At 35.7% G+C, this 24,522-nt stretch overlaps 1 protein-coding gene across 9 annotated transcripts in view; it reads left to right on the top strand.

Moving 5' to 3' along the window:
• Positions 1–20,849: 20,849 nt before the first annotated feature.
• LOC115450862 (EF-hand calcium-binding domain-containing protein 1) overlaps positions 20,850–24,522 on the top strand; it is a 38,740-nt gene continuing 35,067 nt past the window's right edge. For 2 of the 9 annotated variants that reach the window (XM_037443845.1, XM_037443846.1), the window contains exon 1: positions 20,850–21,192. In XM_037443845.1, the coding sequence (XP_037299742.1) occupies positions 21,072–21,192 (121 nt within the window). In that variant the 5' untranslated portion in view covers positions 20,850–21,071. Of the gene's footprint in view, positions 21,193–21,358; positions 21,424–22,620; positions 22,679–23,157; positions 23,211–23,944; positions 24,078–24,522 lie in introns of all 9 variants that reach the window. The other 7 variants (XM_037443848.1, XM_037443850.1, XM_037443847.1 and 4 more) reach the window with 7 other exon arrangements.

Genomic DNA, 24,522 nt, shown 5'->3' on the forward strand with positions numbered 1-24,522 from the left:
TTTGGCAATTCTTATGGTTTCTACTGTACCTGTTACTTTTATAGGTTCATGAAGAGGCTGAATGTTAATCTGGTTATGGTATAAGGTACCTTCAATCCATATCTATAATATAAAGCCGGTCATGTAATTTCTTACGTACGGTTCATTTCACACACTACCGCGGATATATCGCGACATTGATGTACAATCAATTTGAAAATTGAATACCGTCGATATTCGTTGCATTTAGTTACATCGTTAAGTTCCACGGTTTCAAAATCTTCCAAACATTAAAGTCGTTCTTCAATTAGTGTTCGGTGAAATAAACTTTTATAAGTACGAAGCAGAAAGCATTTTGTTTAGATTTGCGACCGTCACCTACCGTTGCGAATCCTTTCTCGGGAAATTGTGTTGAAAAACAACACAAATCTTTACCCCAACTATTAGACCACTTGATCCAAAACATTGTTGTCGCCATCAGACCAAGGATGATAAATGATAGTTATATTCAAATTTCGACATTTATATTATGATGTTAAAAAATCCCTAAGCCAAGTATTAAAAAGGCATATCACTAAATTTTCATAGAATAATGTTGAAATCATTACTAAGGGCTTATATAAATAAGTTTATATAATAATAATAAAGTCTGTATGCGGGGCTCTGGAAGTTTTCTGTTCACGCATGCAATAGGGCCCGCGTGCGGTAAGCATTTTTATCAGACGATGGAGTCTGTATGTGGGATGCGGAGCATTTCGGTTTAGACATGCTATAGAGCCCGTATGCGGTAACCATTTTCATTAGTCGTCATACCGTATTCGGGAACATCCTGCATGCGGTATAAACTATAAGTACTGTGCCAATGACCAGTGAAAATGAAGCATAAAATTATAATTTATTATTGCTTTTCTAGAAAACTGTTATTAAGTACATCTGTTTTATTTAAAGGATTTTTTCAAAGGGTGAAATAAATAATCCCCGGGCTCGTTCCGTATGCGCCGAAGAAGGCCACCACGAGTTTTGGTTGGTATGCCGGTGTAGGCAATACAGGGGTTAGGGACTCAGTCCAATGCTCGCTCGGATGATGTTATACCCCCGAGTGTCGGCATTGGGCCGTAAGACCGGTGAAACCAACATAAGCATTCCACTTTTCCTCCCAGTGGTGGTAGCGATAACGTATTTTTTTCACAGTAAAAAAAAGGCAAATAAATAATACATTTGTAATATACAAACGGTATTTATTTGTCCGTATTGAATTATATAGCATAATATGTTATTATTAAGTAGAGCAAAAGACAGACACAGTAACACAGAATATCAATTCTACAGTCTCTTCGTTAATTTATGTATTGATCCCGTTCAAAATTTGTAACTCTGTGAAGAGCGCATGCCGCATGTTAGTGACAAATTGATTTACATTATTCGAAAGATATTAAAACTATAGCACAAATAGTCCGACGAAAACAAAACCTCGTCTTATACAGTTACATCATAAAATAGTCTCTCATTTGTGATTTTCATTTAACAATGCGAAGATAAAGTTATACCCAGGCACCAAGCATGCCATATTGCGAACCCACCATTTTATCAATAATTGTAAAAATACGAGAGAATTAATAGTACTACTAGTTAAAAACTGAATGGTATGTGTAATCATGAAATATGAATTTAATATTGCTATTTTCTTCGTCGCAAAGCATAACTTCCTTGCTAATATTACGTATAATATTATCAACTATGTTATGTTGTTGTAAAGTAGTTAAATTGAGAATTTTGCATACAAAACTCTTTATGAATAACGTAGTTTCACAAAGAAATTATTATTTATTTCATTTCAAGGTAGTTTTTATTATCTGGGATAATATGCCTTGGAATTTTAGAATGTGATTAGTTCTATTTAGATTAAACTCCGATTACGCCCTCAGCAAATAGTGTTGCGTATTTGTGTATTTAAAGCTTAGTTTGTTTTGCTTCAAAAAATAGTAATATATTGGAGTACCACGGTGGCGTAGTTATAATACGTACGCGTTACGAATGCGACTATGGCTTTGAGGTCCTGGGTCGGGCTAAGTATAATTATGACTAGATTGTTCCATATTCAAAAAATTACTCAGCCGCAGCTCGGAGTCAGGAAGTTGGCTGTATGAAACCACTGTGCCTCGGACAGTACGTAAAGCCATTGGTCCTGCGCTTGATTTCTCTCGGGTCATGTCGGATTGCCGTCTCATCGGTCTATGATTATGAAGGACGAGAGAGTGCATCTGTGTATTGCATACACACTTGTGAACTATAATATCGCCTGCGTACCCGGGTGATCTCCGTTGAGATTGGCCGCCGGGCTGAAATTCGACTAGGAGTGATTGAATATATACTCTCATGCTTCCAAGAAGGACGATAACGAGTGCGATAAAAACTTTGGAATCGGTACACGAAACTGCTAAACATTTAGTGAGAAAGCCACACTACATGTGTAAATATTGATGGGTTACAAAATAAATTATTAGAATGATATATTATGATGATGTATGATTATCGTCTTCTTTATGAAGATAATACAAATTATAGAAGTCTATACAATAATTACACAGGGGCATGAGCTAATAATTTATTCTATAACCCATTTGTCTATTTATAGTCCGTTTACCCATAGATATTCGCGGAAATGTAAATTGAAAAGGAGGAGATAATGTATCAGGTTTCAGTCAAGTTTAGTTTACATAGGTGATATGGGTAATAGAATAGTACTGATTGTAAGAGGGCAAAAATAAAAAGTTCGAAAGTACAATGACAAAACTGGTATATATTATAGCAGTAACGAGATCCATAGTATAATAAAAGAAAATATATGTAATGTATTACCTATTTTGTGTGTATAATAAAAAAAAAATGTCTGTGTCATGCGCCATTGTTTGAAAAAAGCAACACTACAGTTTCCAGCCTCTTATTTTCTTGCGAAAACTGTTTTCCAAACTGGTGATAGAGGTAATATTGACGGAATATAAATAATGTATAACATTTTACTGATTTAAAAAACATATTTATATTCATTTTATAGTTTGATATTTTATAAGTATTTTAGTAACAGTTTCAACTATTGGGTTAATCCATGGAATAAGTATTTTGTTTAGGGTTACGATAATTGATAACTACGACAGATAATTTAACATAAACTGTTGTCGAATCATTTTAGTAATTGAAGGATATGGTAACTGGCATAATTTATATATATACGAACGAACAGCTGTTATCTAGCTAAACAGAGGAGGTGAAAATAGATTTTATATGGCTGCCATTATACAAGAGTAGAGAGTGTGGCATGCAAATTTAAAACAAAGGAGGATTATCTTCGGAGATCGTCGGTAAATTTTTAATGACTTGGTAATTTTTTTTGTCTAGATTCTCATGCCTCGCTCGATCAGCCCTTCTTGTTCTTATTGCTATTACAAATATTGAATTTGAATAAAATATCGAACGTGCAGCTAGTCTACCAGGCAGCATACGATGTGACAAAATGTACTGAAATTTATTGGATAAATGATTATTATCCGTCGTCATCGACCTAAGCAAAATTTATCACAGTTCCATAACTGCCTCTCCTAGCAACAATACTGGTACCTCATCATGATTAATAGTTAAAAATCGATTTAGTAGGACCGCCTCTAATCGAACAGTACTTGGAAGAATAAATTATATGAAAAACAGACGCGTAACACAAACATTTCAAATAAACAGGCGGGATTCCTAAACACACTTATCGCTCTATTTTATTTTATTACAAACCGTCCCTACGATACAACAGCCGTTGGTTTGAAGTGAAAAAGGAGATATCATAAAAGAGTATTTTACAATTACACCAATTAAATCAAGTGTTGAAAGTTCATGAATCTGTTTGTTTAGGGGAGTTGAGCTCTGCATGTTATTGTCGGGTTTTATGGAAACTGCGCCAACATTTTTGCAGGACCTATATGTAGCGAGTAGCAAACTGATAGTTGCATCCTGAGGTGGCATTAAAATATGTAAGTGTCGCCATCTAATCCTGCGTACATAGATTAATTTGATTGTCTATTGCGTATCTATTTTGAGCATCTATATAAAAATAAAGTTCAGTCTATTCCAACCACGCCGATGGTTCAATAGGTTATGGGCCAAAGCCCGCCCAAAAATATAATAAACTAGTTGACCCGAAAGACGTCGTCCCGTTTTAACTATGAATTTGCAGCGCGCATTGTGTCGATCGCTGACAGTTATTTCAAACAATTGTCAGTTATATAAAATTAATATTTTCGTTAAGTTTTCTTAAATTTTGTAATTTTCCGCGCAATTTTTTGAATTTTTTCTTTCATAAGAACCTTCTCGTGACAATAACAAATACAACAACAACAAAAAAAATAGCGAAATCGGTCCAGCATTCATTATACGGCACAGTGATGATGGCAGGAAATTATTTATTGAATGTCCCGATGTTAAAGGGTAGAGATAACTACGATGATTGGGCATTTGCAGTTGAAAATATCCTCATCCTTGAAGGCATCGATATCAGCAACAGCAATAATTTAAGCGAGAAAGACGACAGGAAGGCTAAAGCTAGGATGGTGATGACTATTGATCCGTTGTTGTTAGTTCACATAAAAAGTGATACCACAGTGCATAGCTTGTGGACCTAATTAAAAACATTGTTCGACGAGTCTGGTTTCACGCGCCGCATCATTCTACTCCGAAACTTAATTTCCATTCGTCTCGAAACTTCGGACTCCATGGCAGCTTACGTGACATAGCTTGAGGATACAGCACAAAAACTCAAAGGCACAGGTTTCTAAATCAATGACGAGTGGGTCGGGTCGCTTTTGTTATTCGGATTGCCAGATAAGTTCTCGCGAATGATCATGGCAAAAGAACATTCAGGGATGAAAATCAGTGCAAACAGTATAAAGACGAAATTATTGGACACAAGCGCAGACTGAAAATACGAAGTCCGATGGTGATTTTATTGCCAATAACACATATTCAAGGGTACGCCAAGTATGCAAAGAAAAAGCAAATGGCGTCGATTATGCCAATAATAAAATATAAAATACCGATCAAACTTGAAGTCAGAAAGTTTGATAACAACCTCAGAAGTAACAACTTCAGTTACGGTGTGGCATAGAAGATTAAGTCATATAAATAGCAGAGACTTAAATGTAATGAAAAATGGCGCTGTTAAAGGGCTTGAGTACAAAGAAAGAGCAAATATTAGTAAACTCAATTGTACAGTGTGTTGTGAAGGTAGCAATCAAGGTTACCTTTTCCAAATAGTAGAAATAGAAGTGAATGTGTGTTGGACATAGTGCATTCTAAGGTCTCAGGTCCAATGGAGACAAAACCGTTTGGTATGTTCAGGTAATGCTTGCTATATGTAGACGAGAACAACCGTATGTCATTTGTGTATGTTTTAAAAATTATAATGAAGTATTTAAGTATTTTAAAGAATTCAAGTTAATGGTTGAGAAGCTGAAAAATACCAGTTTCAAAGTGATTAGGTCAGAAAATGGGACTGAATTTTGTTGAAACGAATTGACAAATTATTTGAATCAAACGGGTATTGTTCGCCAACGTACAAACCCATACACACTACAACAGAAAGGGCTTTGTGAACGGCTAAATAGGGCAATCGTGGAGAAAGCCAGGGGTTTATTATGCTATGCAAATTTAGACAAGAAATTTTGGGCTGAAGCTGTTCATACAGCTATCTAAGAAATAGGTCATTAGCCGCTGGATTAAACCAAAGAAGTCCATATGAGGTCTGGACGGGAAGTAAACAAGATATAAGTCATATACGTATACTTGGTAAAGTAGTCATGGTTCATGTTCCGAAATGAAAAAGGTTGAAATGGGACCGAAAGACATTTAAGAATTATTTAGTTGGATATTCAGTTAATGTAAAGGGCTATAGGCTATAGGGCTGTACTTAGCTATAAGGAAGAACTAAAATATATTGAAGATTGTGATGCTTGGGAAGTGGTCGATAAACCATCACAAGGCACGGTTGTATAGTGTAAGTGGGTGTTTCTATATTTTCACGGAGACGTCCGGCCCATGGCACTATACGGCAGCTCGGTCTGGGCTGACGAGCTGAGAGAGCGTTCTGCCCCTCTCTTGCAGGGCCTGCAGCACGTAGTGGCGTAGTGGGCGATCAGGGCGTACTGCTCGGTTTCGTTCGAGGTAGCTTGCTTGTTTGCCGGAGTTATCCAGCCCGGAACGAAGAGCGAATCGTTCCTAGATCAGTCGTCAGAGGAGATCTTTTACTGCCGGTCGTGGTCGCTTCCATGGTCGGTAGCCAAAGATCCTGGCAAGTGGTGGCCCAATTTTGTGAGGTAGTCATCTCGCAGAAGGAGATTGCCGAGAGGGTTCGGGAGAGGGTAGATACCTCACGCCACCAGAGGACACGTAGGAGGCGCCGGGCATATGCCTAACCGGCGTCTCCCGCCCTGTGGAATGGGGGCGTTTGGAGAATTCCACCACGGTATCCCCTGCCTGTCGTAAAAGGCGACTAATATGGGCCATCGGGAGGTCGTTACCAGGCGGCTGGGGCCGTCCGCCCTTAGTGTACGTTGTGCACATTTCGCATATTGTGATGACCACCGGAACGGACGGCAGCGTGGAAGGTAGGCCCTACGCCGTTACGCCTGCAGTCGTCGCTAATGCGCTAAAGAGGGCCACCGCGGAGATTTAATTGGTATGCCGTGCGTTGTATGTAGGTTAGGGACTCGGCCAGGCAGTCGCTCAAAGGTCAATATCAAATCCGGGCGGCTCACTGCCAGTTTGTAAGGCACGATGACCCCAAGATAACCCCTCAGTCGCCAAGGCTGGGCGGTAGTCACTAGGCACTTTTACCGCGAAAACAAAAAAAAAGTTACTACATTAAAGGAAAACATCTTATGAGTTGTATGTAATTCTGTACCTATTATGCAAGCATTTATTCGATTTTCCGTTCACTTTAAACGTCTTGTATAACCACATTTGCCTTTAATACTATCACGACTACCCATAGTCAGGACCATAATTGTATTTTGTTATATTCTTACTGCACTATACGCTGCTAGCTTCCTTTGCAGCCTGGTCTCAAATATGCATCCTATATAGGTAATGTGATGATGTACTCACACAATTCAATAACAGTTGTTTAAGTATATTTTTTATCGTAATAACATAAATGTCTCGAATTTAGTTTATTCGAGGCATTGACTGGTTTCAGAAGCAAGAAACTAAGGAAAGCTGTGACCACTTCGATAATTGGCAGGTGTCCGTTTTTAGCCATCGTTGTAAGGCAGTAATGCAATTTAAGGGGATAACCACACACCACTTAATTAAGAACGTGACTGCCACATATTATGTTCATGACATTGTATTATCAATTAGTATAAATTGTTTCAGAATATAATCAACTTATTAACATAATCAACTAAGGAAAAATTATGTAGATTTAATCTTTAAATATAATAAAATTGTAACAGGCACATGTCTGTACAATATAAATATTGAAGTAAAACTAGTATGCGAGTCTCTACCAGAATAATATATATAACGCGGGATTTTTATTCCGGAAAAACCTTTTTAACAGGGCAGAGCCGCGAACAAAACTTAGTTTTCAAAAAATATTACGTTCAAAACTATTTATTTAAAGTGCGACTCAAGTACTTAGCAAATGCGCTTTTAATCATCGAAGATCAAAAGATTCGTGGTAGTACCTACCTATCAGACTGGAGAGTGAGTAAGACTCGCGCCTTGCTGACAGGGATAGCGTCTATTTTGTTCGTGACGCAAAGGAACCTCATAACCAACGACCTTGCTGACTTCGGTAACTTACATACATTGCTTTATTTATTTAGTCCGTATGTTACCTTTTTCCTGTTAAGTCGCCGAGCCACAGATGATGAAATATAATAAAGGAATCGTTTGACACGGATGGACGTACACGAGCTAGCTTTGAACTGTTAAAAAAAGAAGAAAGAAAGGTTATATTATTGGGAAAACGTCAGTATAACATGTATAATAAAGAAGATAAAAAAAAAAACGAAAAATGTAAATAAATATAACACAATTGTACCCATTGTGCGAACAATGGGAACCCTCATTCAGCTTCTCGGTGCAGTACCAGCCTGAGTGAGGTGCGGACGCTCAGTTAGAGAGAAATATAATTTGCGTTATTGTCAAATACAATACATTAAGATAATTTTAAACATAACGTATTAACCCATAAAGAAGAGATAGATAAATACTGTGGTTTTGGGACACGTATTATACATTCGTTTTTCCGCGCCTGATTTTGATACAAATATTTTTTCACTATTTTACGATATTAAAAAATACAAATTTTGTTTTAATTTCTCCTATTGCATGCAATTCGCTTATAATATGAAAAATAAAATTTTATATTTTTCAGTTATCATGTCTATATTTATATATTATAAAAACCAAAGTCAGTACACTATATAGGTTGATAAAAACTAATTGCTGTAAGTTCGTCTTGCTAAAATTCGAGAATGATTGGACCGATTTAGCTAATTTATATTTTGAAACATTTGTGGAAGTTCAGGGAAAGTTTAAATTTTGATAAACATAAACAATAAATAAAATGTTCCTGATGCGAAACTCGAGTGCGAAATTTTAAATGTCTTATATCATTTTAAAAATAAAATTGTTAATTGGTTGTAAAATATTTACAAGTGCATTCAGTATTTTGTCTGTTCCTTATGTGAGGAAACGCAGAACAATAACAAGCAGTCTATTCATAGTTGCAGTATGAGATCTGATATCTTTCATCTGTATTGTTAAAATATAAAATAGTACTACTCTTTATGTTTTAAAATGCCATGGAGAAGACGACCTGACTTAGGTCGGTGAAGTCAATCAAATGTGCGACGAGCTACTCTGAAGAGCTACCTCACGTGTAAACCGCACTGACAACTAGTGAGAAGCATATAATGATAACATTCGTATTGTTATGGCGGGATTGCGTGCCACAGTGAATAATAATGAAGAAGATAGGCTTTGGAACGACTTCGAGTACACCAAACACAACATCGAGCATAAAATGAAATAGAGCAATTCTGCAGACGCTGTGTTCCTGTAAACCTGGAAAAAAATACACATATGTAGTTAAACTTGCCCCATTAATTTGTCGCAATGATAAAGATAATATTTGCTGAGAAATGCTGGTTGAGAGGGCTGAACTCTTGCAGCGAGACTTCCATTAGTAAATTATTTGATTTAAATTATCGCGTAAATATAATAAAATATGAAATACTACCGTTATATCTTTATAAGTTTCACATGGGCTTGTCGATATCTAAAATATTTTGAACTCTCAGGATATATTTTATGATTTTCGTTAACACCAAATGTTATTTACCATATCTGTTCATATATTGGTAAATGTCCAAAATGTTGAGATCATCTTTCAGGACACTCAGTGAATCTTGGTTTTTGACCTAGTAATGTTAATGTCAAATGTAAATACACGCAGTGTGTTAAAACATTTGTCGCAGTAATCCTCGGATGCGTTAAATTTGTGGTACAGCGAACGATCGAGCGACCGAACGAGCGTGGCGCGGCAACGGCCGATGAGCGCCGGAAATAAAAAATCAAACGCAAAACTCCTTTAAGTACATTTTGAGTCTAACATTTTTTGCATTCGTTTTGTTGCAGAAAGTACGTCGGTATATATATATATACCGACGTACACGACCGACGCCGACCGACGACGGTATATATACCGACGTTTTATATTATATATATATATATATATATAAAATAAGAAAATATATATATATAAAAACTTAACTGATAGGTAAATAAAACAGACGACTAAGTATTAAATGCATTGTTCTTCTCTCAAAATTAATATTAACTTCTATCTCTAAAACCTAGCATGAATCAAATTCTTATGATAATAGTCTGCAAAAATATATATCTATATCATTAGATAAAGCAACATGTGGCGAAAACTAGAAAAAATCTTGAGATCACCAAAATAGATTAGATTAGTTATTATGTAGATTGGCGTCATTCTTTGTGTGATTTATGTTATTGAAACAAATCGTTTTTAATGTTGTTATTAGTATTTATTATTAATTTTCTTTTTTTTTATTGGTTTGAATGACGAGTCAAGCTTGGCCTTCGCATGATAGTAAGCGATATGATCACCCATAAACAGAAGACACACCATGCAAAACCTTGAATTGCAAAGTGTTGTTAGGTATTCCACTGCGTTCGCCATCCTGTGACGTGAGATGTTAAGTCTCATTATGTCCAGTAGTTACACTGGCTACAATATCCTTCAAACCAGAACACAACAGTGCCTACACACTGCTGCTAGGCGGCAGAAATAGATAGTGCCGTGACACCTACCCAGGCGGACCACCAATAGGTCTCACTCTCAGTTTGACTGAGACTTAAAGGGCGGACCTATAGGTCCATCACTCGGTAAAGTCATCGAAACGTCGGGAGAACATTAAAATATTAAAACCGCGATAAAATCTGAACAATAGTTGAATTTTAATGTTGTAACTTTTACTCTGATTTATAAAATAAAAAAAAAATATATCAGCCCTGTATTGTATACTTGTCCACTGCTGAGCACGGGCCTCCTCTACTACTGAGAGGGATTAGGCCTTAGTCTACCACGCTGGCCTAGTGCGGATTGGTAGACTTCACACACCTTGAAATTCCTATAGAGAACTTCTCAGATGTGCAGGTTTCCTCACGATGTTTTTCTTCACTATTAAAGCGAACGATAAATTCACAAAGAATATACACATGATTTTTTTTAGAAAAGTCAGAGGTGTGTGCCCTTGGGATTTGAACCTGCGGACATTCGTCTCGGCAGTCCGTTCCACACCCAACTACGATATCGCCGCTATGATTTAAAGATCAAAATTGTGGCAGAGCACAGCAGTCGCAAGTATCTTTTCGTAACATTTGTTTTATTTCGATGTATTCGTTTTTCACTTGTAGCTTAATTACCCATGTTTAAAAGATTGCGTTTCCATAGACATCGGCATTCGGTATCACTTTTCTCGAAGCCATTAACAGCCTTTTGTGCGGTCGATAAGGACACCCTCACTTGATTGGATATTGACGGCTATTCTAGTGCATTATAGTGTATAGGTGTATATAGGCTTGAGAAAAAAAATCTTACTTTTGAAATTAGAATATTAATCAATATCCAATCAAGTGGCGTTTCAACAAGCTTTGTCCCCGCATACTGGTCTATTAATCTGTAGCGTACAGGCAGGTTTACACGTTATGGTGCATCCGAATTAATCAACCGTTTGGCGGACGTCAGTTGATTAGATTGTAATAGGGTTTAGTCTAATTATCTCCGAGGTATATTGGTTAAATGTGCGTAGCTTAGCAAACTCAATTCTATAGGGATAAATTTATGGTCAAAATTACTCAAAATCAAAATTTGAATTGATGATCTTTCAGGAATGTCTTTACTGGTGATAGGCCTCTCATATGTGAGAGTCCGCCTGGGTAAGTACCACCGCAGTGTCTATTTCTACTGCCAAGCAGCAGTGTCTAGTCACTGTTGTGTCCCGGTTTGAAGGACATTGTAGCCAGTGTATTTACTGGATATAATGAGACTTAAAATCTTGCGCAACCAAAGCGATGGTTATAACGGGCAAACTCAAGTACGACCCCCAATCCTCCACATGGGGGGTATTGACATAGAAAAGCAAATTAAGATTTTGGGAGTTACTATAGATAGCAGGTTGATGTTTAATGCTCATATATGGTATATACGGAGGTTTGAAAAATAGCAGTGATGTTCTATAGCAAATTATCACGAGCAGCAAGGCTGCTGTGGAGACTGGGACCAGAGATTATAAAATTGTTATACACGGCTGTGGTGGAGCCAACAATTTTATACGCAGCAAGTATCTGGGCCCTGGCCTCACGAAAGGTGGAAGTAAGGAAAGAGTTCGTGGTAGCGCAGAGAGGCTTCGCGCACAAGCTGACGAAGACTACAGGACGGTCTCACTAAACTCGGTTCTGCTACTCGCCGGAATACTGCCCTTCGATATCCGAGTCAGAGAAAAGGCAACTCTGTACGAGGAGAGAGCTAGAGCACCCGTCATAACGGAGAATGGTCCAATATCGGCGCCTGGAGGATGGTGCAGAAGTGAACCAGATCACTAGCCAGTGCCTCTGTATATATATACAGACGGCAGCAAAATTCAAAGAAACGACGGAGCGGCAATCTCAATTTCGGAAAATGCCGCCGAGACAAAAACAAAAAAAATGAAACTGGAATCATTCTGCAGAAAGGGGATGGAGATCCCCTAGCGTTCAAAATTAGATAAAACATCAGAACGATAGAAGAACGCAACAAAATAATAAAATTATTTTGGATCAAGGCACAGGTAGGGTTGAAGGGAAATGAGCGCACAGACGAACTCGCAAAGGACGCCACACTCAATCTAAAGTGTAAAACCCTGTATAACAGATGCACTGTAACATTCGTCAAGAGGCAGATTAGAATGGAGTCAGTTGACGATTGAATAGACGCTATAAGGAAGGTGAAACAGCGTACACCACGAAGCTCTTCTTCCCGGACGTCATGGAGGCACATCGAATGCTCAGACACGTACCGGTAAATCCGACATTAATGCAGGCATTCACAGGGCACGGCGGATTCTCCGAAAACTTGCACAGATTCATGTGTAAGGAGAGGTCGGCATGCATCTGTGACTCCTCAGAGAACGAGAGTGTCATGCATGTGTTGACCAGGTGCCCAGTGCATCTGCGCAAGAGAACGGACCTAGAAATAAAAAATAGACCTAACTAACGAAGAAACTAAAAGCAAGTTTATAAAATACTATAAAGAAATTGTAAAAGAAGTAAGAAATAGAAACAATTAAAAAACAGTTAAACTAAATAATGTAATATAAGATTACATATCATATTTAGTGACGCAGAGACCAGAAAAATATAAAAGTAAAAGAAAATACAAAAGATAGAGCATTAGATCTTGTTGAATTTTGTAGAAAAAAAGATACAGTAAAGGATATAAAAGTAAAATAGACTCATAGGAGATAGAGTAAGGCTCATTAAAAGTTAAATTTAAAAAGAAGAAAATGGAAAACGAAGAAGAAATTCCCTATTAAGAGTAGGGGAATAAGTTATTTTTTTTAAAAAAAAAAGCTTTTCTCTTCTCAGTATGGCGAGCGCAGTGAAATACCGAACATTACTTTGTATTTCAAGGTTTTGAATGGTGTTTCTACTGTTTATGGACAGTCGTATCGTTTATTATCAGACGACCGGCCAGCTCCTCTCGTCATTCATAGCAAAAAAAAGTTATCAGGTTAGTGGTAGTCATAGAAAAACGCCGGTCCAATGTATCGGGTGGACTGAGCGGCCGCTACAAGCTCATGGGACGCCACCTTGGCAGTGAAGGTCCCTTGGTACCCGAGGTGCTTTTAGCGCCAAACGTCTCTCTGTTTCGGGTACACTTTTTGTTAGTTGAAGTACCTCAGGGCTACCCGAAATAACATATAAGAAAAACTAGCTGACCCGGTGAAATTCGTACCGCTTAACAATCGATTCTTTAATAAAAAAAATTATACTTATTCTGCTATTCGGTACACCGGGTCAGCTAGTAAGATAAAAAAAGAAAGTTGATAAGTCAACAATTACATTATATCAAAAAATAAAATTTTTAAAACACTTAAAATTCTTTCCATCTAACGGCACTCAGCTGCCTTTCCGGAACCCCTCGACTAACACTTTAACTTTATGGTATGGTATTAAAGTTCAAATTGAATTTTTAAATATTATTACGAATCTATACTATTATATAAAGCTGAAGAGTTTGTTTGTTTGTTTGTTTGAACGCGCTAATCTCAGGAACTACCGGTCCAAACTGAAAAATTCTTTTTGCGTTGGATAGCCCTATGTTCGTGGAGTGCTATAGGCTATATATCATCACGCTATACCCAATAGGAGCGGAGCAGTAATGGCTAATCTCAGGAACTACCGGTCCAAACTGAAAAATTCTTTTTTGTGTTGGATAGCCTTTTGTTCGTGGAGTGCTATAGGCTATATATCATCACGCTATACCCAATAGGAGCAGAGCAGTAATGGCTAATCTCAGGAACTACCGGTCCAAACTGAAAAATTCTTTTTGCGTTGGATAGCCCTATGTTCGTGAAGTGCTATAGGCTATATATCATCACGCTATGACCAATAGGAGCAGAGCAGTAATGGCTAATCTCAGAAACTAGGAGTTTGAACTGAATAATTATTTTTGTGTTGGATAGCCCTTTGTTCCTGGAATGCTATAGGCTATATATATATCATCACGCTATGCCCAATAGGAGCGCAGCAGTAATCGCTAATCTCAGGAACTACCGGTTCGAACTGAAAAAATATTTTTGTGTTGGATAGCCCTTTGTTCCTGGAGTGCTATAGGTTATATATCGTCACGCTATGACCAATAGGAGCGGAGCAGTAATGAAACATGATGCAAAAACGGGGACAATTTATTAGTTTTGAGAGCTTCTGTTGCGTGCGCTGCGTAAACGGTTAAAGTTATGCAACAATAATGTATGACGGGATTGTTCCTCTTAAAAAGTTCTACAAAAATATATCATAAAACAAAAGTCCCCCGCTGCATCGGTCTGCCCGAACGTGTAAAACTCAAAAACTACCCAACGTATTAGGATAAAATTTGGTATGGAGACAGTTTGAGACCCTGGGAAGAACATAGGCACCCGGGAAAATATATAGCGTGACTTTTATAACGGAAAACTTTAGCCCGAAAAACTTTATAACGCGGGCGGAGCCGCGGGCAAAAGCTAGTCTTTTATATGGAAATATAGAAAAGTGTTGTTTTTACACTTTTTGAGCCAATTTTTTAAATTTTTCTCTCCAAAGAATCATCCGCGTACTTCAAGGGATATTATAAAAAAAGAAGTAGCGAAATCGGTTCAGCTGCTCTTAGATTTGCGCTTAGCAAGTCATTCAGATTCAAGTCAAGCGATTCATTTTTATATTATAGATTTAATACCTACCTAAAAGACAATTCCCCTTTCGATATTTCGATATACGTTTTAAACCACTGAATTTCCGTATCTAAATCATAAAGAGGACCGGTAGCGACGATTTAGGACGCCTTAGCGTATCTTAAGACAATAGTCTATTCTGTTTCTTTCTTAAGGAATTTAAATTTATGCCCGAAATGGGGATGGACTCGCCACTATCACATCATACGTCGGAACGCACTTGGAAAAACGTGTACAAACGTAAACGTGCATAAACGAGTACCCAGGTTACATCTCCCTACCATTCGGGGATGAAGACTGTTCTTTGTTTCGTTCTGTTTGGTTTCCACTTTTCATTATTTATTTTCCTTCACGATCAGCGACGGCGTTTTTTAGTTAACGCGGCCGTCAGAAGTGGTGGACGCTTTTTTCTTTTTACGGATGAAGCCCATTGGTAGATTAAATTATAAGAAAATAAATTGAACTTTTATATGTATTTTATTTTTCTATTTCGTAATAATTGCATCGTTGAGTTTAAATAGTAATTTACAGGTAGGCCAGAGGTGTCATCACGAGACGGCATTGACTAAAGACGAAATGAGACCATTTGGAACATGGATGGTCAATATGGCCCGTAATCCTGATATATTAAAAAACAAAGTCCCCTCCTGTGTCTGTCTGTCTGCCTGAACGCGATAAACTCAAAATTACCATAAGCATTTTTATGAAGATTTCGGCAAAAATTAGACAGCTTTAATTGAAATCCCTGATTCTTTTAAGATACATCAAAACAATTTATGATGGAATTGTTTTATTTATAAGTCTACAGAAAAGTATGCGACGACTACTTTATCGTAGTAGTTTATAATAAGATTAGTATTTTTCTCAGATAATAGATATATATCAGATTTTTTTCATTAAGTACGTCCTGGTCCAAATTACTAACTATAAATTATAAGGCGTGGATTGACAATGAAGTGGAATCAGTCTAGGTATATTTTTTTACGTGATTTTTTTAAAACATTGTTACAGTAAATTAAATGTGTGGTAAGCGCATCTTGATTAATATTATTTATAAGGCAGCGGAATGATTTTAAATAATAGCAAAACATTAAAAATGTGTGTGTCCGACCCTTCGTACCATAACTAATCATTAATGTATTAAAGAGACACAAGCAAGTACAAGCTCTTGACTTATACTAACACTCAGCGAAACCGAGAGAATTAGAGCCTTTAGCCTCAACTAAGCCATACCGTTTCTACTACATGCGTATAAAAACGAAATTAGGTTGTTACATGTCTTTTTATTAATAATTTTGTTTATCTATAGTAATTATGGAAGAACTTTGCATGATCTATGTCCGAAATGTATTTTGACTTTATTGAAAATATTTGGTATACCTAGAAGTCGTTCAAAAATTAAAAAGGAGCAATAATTATGATGCGCTTTTTTATGTATCTTCTTTCAAAGCAATAACTATTTTACTGTTACAGGCAATTTACTTCTTCATGTTTTCTTTAAATGCTGACTAATTGTATTTGTAATGTTGACTTCGAATAGATTAGAGTTCCCTAAAGGTATATCATACAAATATAGTACTAAAATAAACATTAAATTATATAGGTAGAACAAACAAGATCGCATGAATTTAATTTTTATTATTTTTCGCATTATTATTGTTTTAATACGCTATTCAATAAAACAATTACGCGCAAGTTACCCTCGTAGACTTATGCTGACAATTGTTGAAACAGTTTACCTTTGTTCAAAACAATCTGGTCTCTCACAAGTAGAAAGAAAGAAGAAAGAATAATTTATTGTCCCGGTACACGTGATGTACAAGTTATACATCTACTAACTAGCGTACACCTGTTGATCTTTTGGAAAACACTTCGCAAATATTTCTAAGATGAGTTTGAAAAACTTTAACTGAGGCTTATTAACTAATAGATTTTTTTTTAACAATAACAACTAGAGATGAATTGATGTTGTTAAAAATGTTTCATTATAATATTAAACGTAACGTTGAAAAGCGTTTTGATCAATAACTATTAGAATAATGGCTAAATTGTACACCAAAAAATATGTTTTCGATCGTTTAAGATCTATAGAAAACTCTAATATTGTATGTTAAATACTTTAAGTCTGTAAAAAACTTTTAATTAAATAATAATATTGTTAAATACTTTTACTAGTAATTTTAATAGATAAAAATATCGGTGTATATAAACAATCTACACAATAAATTAAAGTGAAATGCGTGCATCGTATTATATTAATAAATTCTTACCTATTCTCGACGACATATTAATGCAATCTTAGTCGCAGCACTGCAGCAAAACCATTTTAATATTTTAAAATTATTTTCATACGATAATAATATAAAATCGTATAAATACAACAAATAGATATGCACCGTATTATTCGCGAGGCGCCGTGGGCGGTCAGCTACTTTTCGCTAGGGCGGCGGAAAGCGGACTGAGAGCTCTGGCGAGGGTCTCTTATTTATTTATACCCCGACTGAGTACGTGCACTACCATAGTGCGTAGGTGTGACCGTTTGGTTAAATAATGTTTATAAGTAATGAGAAGTAATTTTTACTTTATTGGAATATGAGATTGGACACACGAGAACCTCAAAAGACACTTTGCGGCTGTTTTGGCCGAAAATTAGGTTTCTGTAAAAACTACCGCCTACTGCGACGCATTTCAATGCTGCGCAGTTATCAAGTGGGATGAGCGGGCTGATAGTACCTGCCGTAAGTTAACAGAATTTTGGTAAAAACGAGTTGATATTGTTATATTACTCATATTGTACACAAGTACAAAGATACGAATCTTTTCCTTTAATGTCATGATGAATAAAAGTTTATACATTACATGACACATATCCAAGCATTTTAAGACATATATTATAATTGAAGGTCGAAAATCCTAGCCGATTATACAGACAAAGGTATATATTTGCTACTCGTATATTACTTCCCGATATATACGTGGATGCATAGTTATAATTAAAAGTATGTACATTGTACTTACCCGGTTCGCGGTGAGAGCGCCCCTGCTCATAGAAGATATCCAACCGATGCACCGTGCGGCGCATGTCTGTAAAGTTAAAGGATACTACTGCCTACATGAAAACACGAGCTTGCAAATACATTGATGCTGCGAATGCTATTCTCCCCGAATGATTTAATAAAATCTGATAAGTACTTAATATTTCGGTTATCTTTGAAAATAGATAATTAATAAATATTGTGGCAGTCTACTTAGGTTGTGAACCGTTATGTGTCGTGTTTGATTCTAGATCGGAAAATACCTTCTTTTTATAATTTTCGAACTATTATAACAAACATCTGCATAACTCGGGATTGGAACTAGCGACCGAGACACGACTTTCAATAATCTTGTTTATCATATCATGGGATGGTTACAATCTTGAGAAAAATGTGTACGCGTTAGTTACGACTATGCCTAACTCATCTGGAGTAGAGGCTTAAATACATAATATGAACTCATATTGTGTAAACTTACAAAGTATTATGAATTTATCGATAGAGTTGACTAATTGTTGCGTTTGCATTATGATTTCTTAATATGTTTACGCGAATGTTAGACAGCGAAACAAAATTATTTCTCCGGATTTCATTGCGATTTTTCATATTATAATTTTTTACTGACGTTCCAAAGACTTTGTAGCCTTCATGGCCACTGAGGGGACTGTGGTGTTGGTTATCTGAAAAGTCAAAAACACTTTTAAGTACTTTCGAATTTATAACTCTAGTAAAATAAGATAATAATTATCTTGGTATGTATATGAAGTTCAGCATAATTTCTGTTTCACGAATATTCCATTCATAGGCGGAAAATTCGTTTAATGTTGTACTCACAGTACAAATAATATGTACTATGATATAAAGTTGAAAATTTTGCTAGTTCAAATTTATTAATTGTCCCCGTTTTTATATTTTTTTTTCTTTTTGAGAGCTTCCCTTATGGGCGCTACATAAACGGTTAAAGTTAAAAAAACAGTAATGTGTGAAGGAATTGTTTCCCATAAAAAGTTATCAACAATATATTTTTATATAAAGTCTCCCACTATATGCCTGCCTAATATAGGCAGGCATATATAATCAAACAAAAATTACCCAACGGATTTGGATAAAATTTGTTATGGATTTAGTTTGAGATATTGGGAAGGAATATTAGGAGGACGGGTTACTTTCTATCCCGGAAAAATATATAGCGGGATAGTTATTCCGGAAAATTCTTTCAAGCGAGAGTAGCCCCATGCAAAAGCTAGTATGAAGAATAAAATTAAGATAATCATACTTCCTATTAATATTATAAATGCGAAAGTTTGTGAGGTTGGATGTATGGAGGTATGTACGTTTGTTTGTTCCTCTTTCACGAAAAATCTACTGAACGGATTTGGATGAAACTTTACAGTAATATTTATAATGATTTTGTGTAATTTCTTCATAATGTTACGATATATATAAAGTAAGTCGGAAAAAAATGCTATCTTGGTGTACGCTGCCTTAACCGTTGGAGCTAGACAAAGATGATATACCGTAGGATTGTTTGTCTTAAATATTTCTTAATAAAAGTCCGCGATAACATATATCTACCTTTTATGTGGAAACCACTATGAACAAATAAGTGAGACATAAATATAATTAAATTAGATACTTTTTTTACAATGCTATGCGGGACTCTATCCCGAAAACTCCTTCACGCGGTTGAAGCCGCGAGCTAAAGCTACTACATTATATGTTTTAGCTATGTGAGAACTCACAAGTCAATTAAACAATAAGGAATATCGTTGCTTAGCTAACAACACCGAACCTAGAACCCAATGAATATTCGTGGCCAGTAACGAACACACTCGAATAAGCTGTTTACTCATTCGTGTTCGTGCCTATTCGTCTATTTAGGCAAGTGTCATAACAACATATAACAATGTTGTGTGCGCACACGTATGAATTCTCATATGTGTGCGCACAGGACTTTTTTCGGTTCTCACCTGTAAAATGGCGACTGTATATCTTCATCTTTATATTATTTTGCTTGAGTGCCATAAATCAGTTTTTGTTGTAGAAATATTTTTGAATGTGAGTTTACGATCATTAATGTATTATATTTTTGCAAAGATATTAAACTACATATAAAATTATAGACCGGACTTCAGGACCTAATATTTGCTCCAAAAATTATTACAATTGGTATTAAGCCGCTGTCTTATTTGAAATGCCCGTTTGACGAGATGTCTCAGCGTCCTTAGATTTTACAATATATATATATATATATATATATATATATATATATATATATATATATATTTACAGAAAATATGCTAATATTCGCATTAAAAACGTGCAAATCACGATATGGAAAAATATAAAGTATTTTACATTACTATTTCACCGAAGATTGAGTAACCATCATAAAAACGCAACATTTTTGTATGACGATCTTCCCAATGTCCGCTTTAATCTTAGAACATGCATATATCTCACTATTGTAAATTTCAAATCTGACATGTTCGGCATAAACACAAGATACATACTTACTTACATCTTACTAACTTATTCAAAATAAAGTATATTATTTATCAATAATAGCTACCGAGTATTCTCAGAAAATAAAAATAACTTTTTGTTCATATTTTTTTTTGCGTAAATATAAGTCTCTTACATGGTCTGTTAAGTTTGTTATTATTTTTTTTAACTTTTCATAGCTTTGAGAATTTATATCTTCGATAAAAGACTTCTTATTATGTGTCTCTGGTAAGTACCTACACAATTCTATTTAGAAAATTATAAGTATTTTGTGTTGGCGAGAATGGCCTCTGTAATAGATAAATTTAAAAGAGTGAAAAGTCAAATTGACATTCAACAAGTTATATAAGATTATTGCTCAGAGATTATTGACATAGGCAAAATCATCGTCTGTCAACGATGGAGTCACAATCTAAAAATTGAATTGAATTAGTATCGAAATTATATACCAGAATTATTATTCCGCTATTTTAGGTTTCAACAAGCAAGCATTTTATAACGCAATATGTCTGCATCACTTGATTCCGCTTTAGATCCGATGGAAGAGATCCGCTTCCGTAAAAAACATGGCCAAATATGGATGGAAATTCAGAAAGATACTCATTTTACTTTCGATGAATTAGAACGTGAGTACTCCTGTTCATAAGTTAATTCATGCGGCAGGTCGGTCTGGAAGTCTAGCACCTATGTTCAGCAGTGGGCTTGCTTGATTTTTTTAATACTGAAGATTCTTGATTACTTTTAGTATTTAGTAGTAAGTTCGATGCAGATGAACTGTTATGTTGATCGTAGGTGATAAACAACCGCGACTGGAACATGACAGGAATTTGCAAAATGGGCTGGTGGTAAGTGAGAAAGTGCGTATTATAAAAAAAAATATAAATTCTTAATTATGTCAAGCTTTCGCAGAGTTAGAAAAACAAAATGTTCCTGAAATATAGACCAACTAATGAGATATGATAATATTATGCCGATATTGGTTTCCCTGAACTTAGTTTTATTTGTCAATGTACCACCGTTTTGTGTGTTTTTGCCACTATAGTTCGCTACTGCTTCAGCGCTATAAAAGGACTGTTGCACTTCGATTTGAAGTAGTTTGTGGCTATTGTGGATACTGTGAAATGAATATCTCTGGGCGATAAGCGCAGTAGCCATCAGTGGCGAAGTGCATTTAAGCAGATTATTAACGGCTTCATTTTTGTAATATATTTATATGAGCAAAGTTTTAAAATAAATGATATTTTTTAATAAATAAATAAGAAACATTTATAGCATAGTGTGCCAAAATATAATTATAATTAGTATTAGCACTTACATTTTCACCACCGGTAGGCAACCACTGTTTTGCTTGCAAAAGTTTTAAAAAGCATAGCTATGAATTTGTTTTTGGGTCTCGTCACGCTTTCCATCAGTTGAGCAACTGGTTACGGTATTCATTTGTATATTTTAAAGTATTTGTTGACAATAATAACTAGAGTCATGAGCATGTCGGACTATGATTAACGTGGAGTAAGAATTATATGGCATTGACTACAGACTGAAATATATTATTTGAAAACATACAAAATCATGGCGAGCATTTATTGCTTTTGCCATTTATTCAGAATGTAATTGAGTTTAAATATGCGCAACTTGTAAATCATGTTATTTCTTGAAGAAATGTCAATCTCCGAGCTTACGTTTTGGTTATTTTAATTTCTTTAAAGATCTTAGTCAATAAAAATATTTCAAAATGTTTGCATTAATTTTTATAATTGTTATAGGTGATGAGGATCCTATAGAGAGTTTAGTCACCCGTGTAATAATAATGAAATACTGTGTAACTTTATTTTGTGCTTCATTTCTTTACAATGGGTATAAAATCGGCTTGATCAATTTCCACTCATGTGGAACAACGTATCCCAAAAATAACTATGGCCCATACAGGCGCAAAAGGGGATCTCGAGATGTAGATTCTAAATAAGTAATATACAATTGAATAAATTTTCGTTTGTTTGAACTGCAAATCTTCGGAACTACAGCTTTTATTTTGAAAATCCTTTTGTTTTCAACAGAAACATTGTCCTATTTTACCGGATAGGGACATTCATGTGGACGGAGATGCGACCTAAAGTTAGTCCATTATAATAACCTTATTTTTTTTTGGATCAATTAGAAAACTGTAAATTTGAAAATTTAACACTGGGTATATTATAGTATAGGTTAGTTTATGATTTTTACGTTTGACACCGGGCGCAGTATGGTGTGTTAGTTTCTCTGCATCAGTTAAATTAAAGTTTACTTATTTAATAAGGAGTTTAGTGGAATGTGAAATAATTAAACACGATTAGTCACTAATTTGCTTTAGACCAATCTATTTGTTACGCCAATATTAATAAGGCCCTAGATGAGCATCTGTGCCCGATTGCAATAATAATGAAAGATACATAAAACAAGTATTTATAAGTTTAGTCATGACGAAAAGTTTACAAATATATTTCTAACATTTGGATCAATTACTAATTACATTGCAATCATAGATTATGGAATATGTGTAATTGTTTGGTGAAAAAAAGTAATGCATGTTATTCATGTTACGTATTTAATTACAGATTATTATAAGAACATCTAAAAAAAACAGTACTTTTGCACGTGAAGTAAATGGGTAAGTCATTAAAACCACATGGATATCCTTTCAAGTGTTTGCCAATATGATGGATTAAAGTATTCCTATAAATAAATGTGTCCCGAGGAAAAGCTTCCTTCCCCTTAACACTTGACTGTATGGAGCGAAATGTTAATACTAACCTTAAATAAAGATTTCAAAACTCCCTCAGAGTTCTATTTCGTTACCTCTACCATATTGAGGTATAAAATTCAATGCTGGAATCGGGTAAAGTAATATTGTCTTTTATCGTGCCCGATAAATGTCAATAAATTTCGACCTTATTAACAAGAGACTTAAAGTATATTACGAAATGTGGGTCTGAATGTTTATCTCATCTCTGCCCTCAGAAGTGAAAAGGTGTGATCCTATATATTGTGTATAAGGGAAAAATAGTCGTCAGTTCCCAGTGATAGTAATATGCACTTTGTAGGTACAAGTCAGTTTATTTTGTTACGTTTAATGGTCTTATTGCGTAGCTCTCCCAACATAAAACTACTTAGATTATCGGATAATGGCGGAACGGGTACCGTTGACGTCCAACATTACATTAGTTGGATAATTAACGACGTTTGATTATTATAATTTTTGTAGCGCTTCCTCTGTGTTATCGCGGCGGTTTCGATCTGCTATCACGTGGGTGATGGATTCTATTTTTAAGTCTATATTAAGGGTGGGTTTTTTGTGGCATTCTGCTACAACTTAAATCTTGTAAATGGGACGCACTTTAATAGGTTGCGACCGGCTGGTCGTAAAACTGAGGTGATGAACAGTGTTGTTGTGTCAGCGGAGAAAGGGCAATTATCACTACTGCGTCCAGTGTCAGTAGGAATAGTGTGGATCGGTTGGGGTTACCGGTCTTATGACGTAAGTATTAAGAACCTTATTGTGGAATATGTTGCTATATAGATGAGATATTAGACTTAAATTCTATTAATATATATCTAAATTATTAGGCTTAAGTTTGGCTACGAGATAATTACATTTTGTAGACTCAACATTGTAGAATATCGCGGCGTGGCGTCGCGCAACATTGTTAAGGAGAAAGGCGGCTTGACTCAACGCTGAACATTTAATTGCTCAGGCTGTACTTATAGGGCTTTAGAATAAAATTTTTGCAATATTTTTTATGCAGGTGCAAATCCGAGACGGTACATAGGCCAGGCAGGCAGGTCGGCCGCATTATTGCCTGCGGTCGCATCTGTTTCTATACCGAGATGTACTACAACCACATAGGCCGCGGTTGTTATTACGATATGAATAATATTGTTTCGCTACATTTATTTGACTATAGATTCTATTAAGGTGTGAT

Source organism: Manduca sexta, chromosome 27 (genome assembly GCF_014839805.1).
Source record: "Manduca sexta isolate Smith_Timp_Sample1 chromosome 27, JHU_Msex_v1.0, whole genome shotgun sequence".
NCBI classification, from domain to species: domain Eukaryota; kingdom Metazoa; phylum Arthropoda; class Insecta; order Lepidoptera; family Sphingidae; genus Manduca; species Manduca sexta.